Below are 8,034 nucleotides of genomic sequence, written 5' to 3' on the forward strand. Positions count from 1 at the left end.
TTTATGTTATATAGTAGCTTTATTTACTACTTAAAGCTTTATAATTTTATAGCTTACTTTATTATATTAATGCTTTAAATAACTATTATTTACTTTTTATTACTTTACTATATTACTTTTAGCTATTTTTATTTCTTTAAAGCTATAATAACTGCTCTAGTTAATATCTAGCTTATTATAAAGCCTAACTTATTAAAGTTATATGTGTTTTTATCTTAGATACTATACTTAGCTTTTATGTTAGCTACTAGGTAAAACTAGCCTTAGATAACCTTTAGATTCTTATAAAGCGCTCTCTTATAATTATACTTATAATTAAACTTTATTATAAACTTAGAGCAGTGCTTAACCTACATACTAGGCTAGTTTAAGCTAACCTAGCCTTAATTACGCTCTGTAGGTAAGAAATTAGCTATATTAGCTATAGCTATAAGCTTAAAAAAAATTTATATGTAATAAGCTTAAGTATATACTTAATAACTACTTTTTTTTAAGCTTAGTTAGATTTCTTAATTTAAGCTAGCATTCTGCTTATAAAGGCTGTCTAGCGCGTTAATTACTTAGTATTATGTAAGAAACATTATAGATAGCTATAGCATGTTATAAGAAAAGTTTTAAGTTTTATTTAAAAGCTTAAAAAGTAAGCTATATCTAATGTTCTTTAGAAGATTTAATCTAGTGTTGTTGTTAAGGCATTATGTAGATAGGTAGAGTTTAGTAAGGGCTTAGCAAAAGTAGCTGGCTAACCTGTGTGGCCGGCTAACCTGTTAGGTACGTTAGCACTTTTTTAAGTTATAATATATAAATTAGTAATTAACGTACTTTATAGGCAAGTTGCTTACACACCTAAGTTGCTTACTTTTGCTAAGACCCTACTACACTACCCTTTTTACACTAATGCATTTCTAATAACACTACTTAAATGTGTTAAAGAAATATTAAATGCAGCTTACACTTTAAGCTTTTAAATAAAACACAACACTTTTTAACTAACACACTGCAGCTATCTACAGGGTCTTTTAAAAGATAATAAGTAACTAACGCGCTAAACAACCTTTTTAAGCTAATTATACAGCTAACTTATAAAAGCTAGATAATAATAAGAAGTAGGTAATTATTTAGCACATACTTAAGCTAGATGCGTAAGGATTTCCCCCCTAGCTAGTAGCTGTAGCTAATATAGCTAATTCTTTACACACTAAGTGTAATATAAGCTATATTAGCATAAACTAGCTTAATATATTTATTAAGTGTTACCTAAAGCTTAAAGTAAAGTTTAAGTGTAAGTATAACTATAAAAAAGCTTTTTATAAAGATCTTATAGTAATTTAAGGCTAGTTTAACTTTATAGAGAATATTAAAGCTAAGTATAGCATTTAGAATAATAACATGTATAACTTTAACAAGACAGAGTTTATAATAGGCTAGATATCTACAAGAGCAGTTATTATAGGTTTAGAGAGATAAGGACAGCTAAAAGCAGTCTAGCTAGGTAACTAAAAGTAGACAACAGCTATCTAGAGCATTAATGCTAAAAAGTAGGCTATTCTGCCCTTTATTATTTTTTAGGGTGGCAACTACTTTTTAAACTAGTATAAAGAGGAAAATCTACTTTAGAATTAAGTTATTATAATCTCTAAGCATAGCTAGACTACTAATTAGCTTAGTCTAGACTAGTTAAAGCACTTTAACGCGCATATAAAGAAGTGTACTGTTAGTAGCTACTGTCTGCTAGTTATTAACAGCTATAAAAGCTATAACTTACTTTATTTTTAGTAATACTATAAGAATAATAAGATTATTACTATCTATATGCCTTTTTACTTATCACACCTTTTATAGCTACTTAATGTAGGTTGTTTTACTTCTTTAAAAAAGGTGTATAAGTGCTAAGCTAAAAACCTTATACATAACTAAATTACTTATATTATAAAGATAAAGTTCTTGCTATGCTTTAAAGTAGCCTATAATGCTATAATTACTTTTAGTAATATCTAAGAAGGGTTCTAAGGCGCTAGATTAGTTCTTTTTAACCTATAATAAGTTATAATAGGCCTTAATGTAAAGTTGTGCACTCTATTACTACTACTACTTATATATAACAAGCTTTAGTAGTTATAAACCTTAAGCAATACCTTAGAACTTAGGTTATAATTAATGCTTATAAAGATAAAAATTTAGAAGCATATAAATAGTTTACTAACTTTTATAGTTAAGGTGTTTAAGAAGGTCTTAAAGAGGGTAGTAATAATTACGCATAAGCTAGTGTTAGTGTAATAAGAAATTACTAAGCTTTAAGCAGCTAATAAGGCTACTATACAACATAAATTACATAAAAGAAAGTAGATTAAGGCAAAAAGGACCTTAATAATTTAGAAAGGCCTATGCTTAATAGCTCTAAAAGAGTTTAGGGCGCGCAGTAACAGGAAGAAGGCAAAGAAGCAGGTGTAAGCTAAAGTAAGTAAGCTATCCTAAAGGCGCTGCAGATAGTGCAATTAGACTAGGCATAACACGCAAACATGTAAGCAAGAAGTAGAAGTAGTATCTAAATAATATTCTAGGCTGTACTGTACTATATAGTGCTAGAGCGGGTTGTTATGGGCCATAATAGAGTTTGTTAGGGTGGGGTCTTGGCAAAAGTAAGCGACTCAGGTGTGTGAGCGACTCGCCCATGAAGTACGTTATATAACTTATATATAATTAAATTTATAAGCTTATTAAAGCTTTTAATATATTAATTTTATTATTTTAGTACTTTAGGCTAGTTTTATTTTATATTGTTACTTTTAATATCTTTATATTTTTTATAAGTTATTTATATAATACAAAAATTTCTTTATTTTTTTATTATTATATAAAGTTATTAGTTACTAGTAGAATTTTAGTATAGTTAGTAGTATAGTTAATTACTTTTTTAGTAAATTACATAAGTACTGCTATTATCTAGCTACTAGGTTATACAGCTTTAATAGCTTTAGTGTGCATTTTACACTATCTTTTTTTTACTTTATATAGTAGTAAAGCTTACTATATAATGTAAAAAATTAATCTACTATTTTTAAAACTAAGTAATAAAATAAAGTACCTTATAAAGTATAAGTAATTTATTATTACTTTTACTAATTTATAGTTAATTAAATTAACTATTAATTAGTGTTAAATAAGCTCTAACAGCTAGCTGCTTATAGTATAAGCACTTAAGTAGTAAAAGTAAGAGTAGTGTATAGTGTGCATAGTGTATAAAGTAGGTAAAGTAAAGGTAATATATTTCTAGTTCTATTACTTTTATCTTTCTTTTATACAGAGAAAAAAGGGGATATCTAGATGTTTACGCACAGAGGTTTACGCACAAGCATCATGTGACATAGATACGTGATCCTGCTTGTGCGCGATAGCTAGTATCTAAACTGTGACGCTGCTGCTGCGTACAGACATACTTTTTATTATTATCTAGCCTTTATAAGTTAGCTATAGAATTAGCTTATAATAGTTATTTAGCGTGTTAGTTATTTATTATTTTTTAAAAGACTTTATACATAGCTGTAGCATATTACTTTCAGAGTGTTGCGTTTTATTTAAAAGCCTAAAGTATAAGCTATATCTAATGTTCTTTTAGCGTGTCTAAGTAGCATTATTAGGAATAAATTAGTATAAAAAGAATAGTTTAGTAAGATCTTAGTAAAAGTAAGTAACTTAGGTGTGTAAGTAACTCGCCTATAGTGTATGTTAGAAGTATAGTAAAAAAGAAAGTTAGTAAAGATTAAAAAGGTAAAAATAGTAAAATAATTAAGTAGCTTTAGTTTTTATAAATAGAAAAAAGTCTTCTACACACCTTATATTAAAAAGAATATTAGATATATTGCTATATTTAAAGCTGTGCTTTAAAGATAAGAATAACTATAACCTTCTAAACAGTAGAAGAAAAGCAAGACTATATAACTGTCTATAATTACACTAATTGCAGGTTTTAAAAGTGATTACAGAATATTTCTTACAATTACTACAATCACCTGCTAAGCCTTGCGATCACACTATACTTGATATATATTGTCACGTGATCCCTATAGGCTGTGCCCCGACCAGCATTGGTCCATCCTTCCTCTGTGGGGTTAGAGGTTCGACATGCTCCTCTAGTCTAACTAGTGGTTGTAACAATGCCTCTAAGTAGATTCACACCTTATTTAGACCTATTGTCTTGCTTGCGCTATTACATTTACTATATTATACTTTATAAGGTTAATATATAGTTTAATACTTAATCTAATAGTTTTTTAATACATAAAGTATTAAGTAGATTAATTTACTAATAAATTAATAGTTAAATATTAATACTATTTTATATTTTAGTAATAACTTACTTAATTTAGAATTTACTTTTACTTTTAACATTTATTTTTAACTTAATTTTCTAACTTTATTAAACAGTATAAATATAGTACTATAAAACTAGCTATTTACTTTTATCTTTTATTAAGTATTAGTAAAGTTATTAGCTTTAAATATTTTTTAATTCTATTTAAATTAGGTAGCTAAATATTAGTGTTATAAATTAAATTTATAAAGAGAAAATATAGAGGTTAATATAAGCTTTAAAATTTTTACTACTAATGTATACCTCTTACTATTCTAAGCTTTGCTTTTCTAACACATTTATAAATTAGCGTAGTATGTTACTTTATAGAACTAAATAGTGCTAATATAGGCTAGAATAGAGTGTAGTTTTAGTAGAGTCTTAGTAGAGTAGCTAACTTGCCTATGTAGCTTACTTGCTTATAAGGTACGTTAGTATTAAAATCTATATTTTATTATAAGATAGTAAAACATCTATATGTATATAAAAATCCGCTAATGCACGCTAATATTAATTAATAACAATAACCACCAACCTACTTGGCAGTATTAAACTCTAACACTACACTAGAGTAGCTGACTTTTTTACGTCCGTAGGCCACGATGATCTGCCATCTCGGAGTGCATTTCTCCCGTTGGATGCGTTTTGCTTACATTCCACATCCTTCTGGATAAATTGCCAAGGATGCCGACGGGCATTTGCTGCACGCCTCACGTCTTATGACTAGGGTGGAGGTGCATACTCCGTGGCCAGTGCGCAGCCACTCGGCCCATGCACCAGAACAAACGATGAACCGGCGGGTGGTGAGCTGCATCTGCAAGTCAGATTTCAATATTGACGACACAATTGTAAGGGTGGACGAAGAGCTGAGGGCTATCTTGGCGGCTAGCTTAGCACATTCAATCAAGACTGGGAAATAGTATCATCGGAAGTAATACTATCAAAACTTGGGCGTTAATTGCTTTGCACAATGCAAGGTCAACGCGGCGCAGCATCAGTCACGGTGAGATTCTTCAGAACTTGGAACCACGTCACCCACAACAGCTACCGGACAAACACCGCATCTCTATAACATGAGGATAAAATAGGCGAGACAACATCTCGGAAGCAACGTGATGATTTGGAACGTTATGTTACACTTTTTTTTAGCAACACAGTGCAATTATACCTTGCAGGTAGATTCTTAGGGGTATTATGTGGTCTGCAGATGTCCAACTCCGTGTCTTGTGTAGGGAAGCAAAGGTCCCAACGTTATCCTGACCCCTACAACTATATACTTGATCCTGCCCTGCCACGCTTCCAGCCTTGCTTGGGCAAGAGCATACCCCGAGTTCAAAGCTTCGATCCCCGTAAGCGTTGGACTACAGCAGCCCCCACGATCCAGACCCAAGGGATCCACCTTCCCAGACAAGCCTTATTGCATCAAAGTATTCTGTCCTATATTTAGAGATGTGATTGCAGTGTGGTGTGTCTTCGAAAAGTAATTCCTTCACATCCCATCCGTGCCGTCGGGCGTCATCAGCATGGCTGGTAATGTCATCGCACTCCACGTGAGCATCAGCTTTCGAAAAAATGTAACAAATCCTCCTGCAGTCGACAATATTCTCATCCAATAATGTCCGACGATAAATTCTTTCTGGTTTCTCCCATCCAATCAACTGAGAGCCAAAGAGGACGTTAGTAACGAAGGCGATAACGATAGGCCCAATGATACTCCAGAAGATGCCTTTGGGGAGCGAGAGAAGCATCGACTGGAAGGATTTCCAGTATGTTCCTCGTGCTGGTCCGCTGTCGCATGTAATTCCTGTAATAGGTATTGGAGCACCGAGTTGTCTCCGTAGCACTATAAGCATTTGCGTCGCCGAATTCGTACCGCCGTTTGAGAAGGTGTGAATCGTGATGTTCGGGTTCGTCACCAGGCCTCTTTTTCCGTATCCGCATTCATCAAGTACCGCACGAACTACCTGTGTGGCAGGCTGAATTGCTACCCTTTGTCTAACGTATGGACTAGCGATGATCCAAACTGAGGATTCAATAAGCAGGATTTTGGAGCGAGGTGCGATTTTGCTGTATCCGCTCGCGTATTTCGCAATGTGATTTTTGCCAGCGCCCAGCCAGGTGCAGAGGATAACTAGCTGGCCTGGTGCAGGGTCTGGGGGGACGAAGAGTGATATGTGAGGGCCTAACGTGGAAAATACGCGGTCGAGATCACCGACTAATGGTACGGCCATATTTTAAGTATTGGGAGGCTAGAGTCGACGTGATGCAGGATGGGAGGCGAACCTTGCATGAAAAGAAGGTAGCGGAGACAAAATGCTGGATTTCACCAAATAAAAACAGCGAGGGCAACAATGAGCGCTTATATACCCCAGTACTACTGCGTATGCTAATCCTAGTTCGTCTTGGATAATTTGTCGCTTAAGGCAACAGATTCGTATTAAATACGGCGGATTGTTAACAGGCGAAGGGACAAACTCGACTTAGCGCGAAATTTTCCACTCCGCATTACACCCATGCCTCAGCCTTTTGCAAACCCCCCTGCTAAAGCTGAATTGTTGTTTATACTCATAAAAATGCCTAGTAAGGCTATTTGTATTAACTTATTTCACAAGCAAGCAAGCTACACAAGTAAACAGTCTACTCTAATGAAATTTTAGCGTCTTATAATTTAATTAATAATACAGCTACTAATTAACCTTTAATAACGTACCCTGCAGACGAGTTTCTCACACACCTAAGTTGCTTACTTTTGCTAAGACTACACTGCAACACACTCTATTATAGCCTATAATAACCTGCTCTAGCACTATATTATATAGTATAGCTTAGAATATTATGTAGAGACTACTTCTACTTCTTACTTACACATTTATGTGTTATGTCTAGTCTAATTACACTATCTATAACGTAATCCACCACTCACCTGGTCACACCACTCATCCGGCAGCCCCACCAAAATTGACGTGCCTCTCTACTAAGATGCCTCTACTACTACAGCAACAGCTCTAATTTGCTTATAAAAAAGGCAGATTAATTCTAGCTACCTCTGTCCTTTAAAGCTACTTAAATTTGTCTATTAATTGCGTTACAGCTCTATATAACACGCTTTAATTAACGCTCTAAACGCGCCTTGCAGGCGCCTAACTAAAGGCTGTTGCTAATGTAAAAAAATAAAAGCTATTACTTATTAAAAAGTAGTCTCTTATCTACTAAATACTAAACCTTAATTCGTAAAAATTTCTGCCTTATATTATTAACATGCGTTAAATAGCAGATGTTCTGCTCTAAGCTTGCAGCTAGGATCCTCCTTCTTGTCTAATAGGCAAGAACTAGGTATTACGCTTTATTAACATCTAGTAAGAGCTCTAGATAAAGTAGAATAGAAAAATACACTTTTAGCGCACTTTTTACTAAGATCTAGTTAAGTTTTATCTTAGTTTAAGCCTATAAAAGTAACACAGCTTAAGTATAAAATACTAAACAAAAATATTTATAATTTTAATAAGATAAGATTTATAATAGAGGTTGCTAGTTATATATTAAAAGTTATTACTAGCTTTAATTATGTTAGACAAGCAGCTGCTATTTAGCCTAGTAATTATAAGTAAGTTATAATAATTAAATGTGTTAATATATCTAAGTAGTTAATTTTACTACTTATTATCTTTATAGCTAAGCGCTAT

General features: G+C 32.8%; 1 protein-coding gene across 1 annotated transcript; it reads right to left on the minus strand.

The window, feature by feature from the left end:
• Positions 1-5,552: 5,552 nt before the first annotated feature.
• On the minus strand, positions 5,553-6,666 carry BDR25DRAFT_131978 (indole-diterpene biosynthesis protein-like protein PaxU). The gene has a single exon (XM_033683858.1). The coding sequence runs from the start codon at positions 6,580-6,582 to the stop codon at positions 5,713-5,715; it is 870 nt and encodes a 289-aa protein (XP_033550266.1). The 5' UTR covers positions 6,583-6,666; the 3' UTR covers positions 5,553-5,712.
• Positions 6,667-8,034: the final 1,368 nt, after the last annotated feature.

This window comes from Lindgomyces ingoldianus (assembly GCF_010093535.1).
Source record: "Lindgomyces ingoldianus strain ATCC 200398 unplaced genomic scaffold BDR25scaffold_9, whole genome shotgun sequence".
NCBI lineage: Eukaryota > Fungi > Ascomycota > Dothideomycetes > Pleosporales > Lindgomycetaceae > Lindgomyces > Lindgomyces ingoldianus.

What these genes read in the sequence shown, in the direction of transcription:
- BDR25DRAFT_131978 (XM_033683858.1), bottom strand. Translation starts at nt 6,582, where the DNA reads ATGGCCGTACCATTAGTCGGTGATCTCGACCGCGTATTTTCCACGTTA.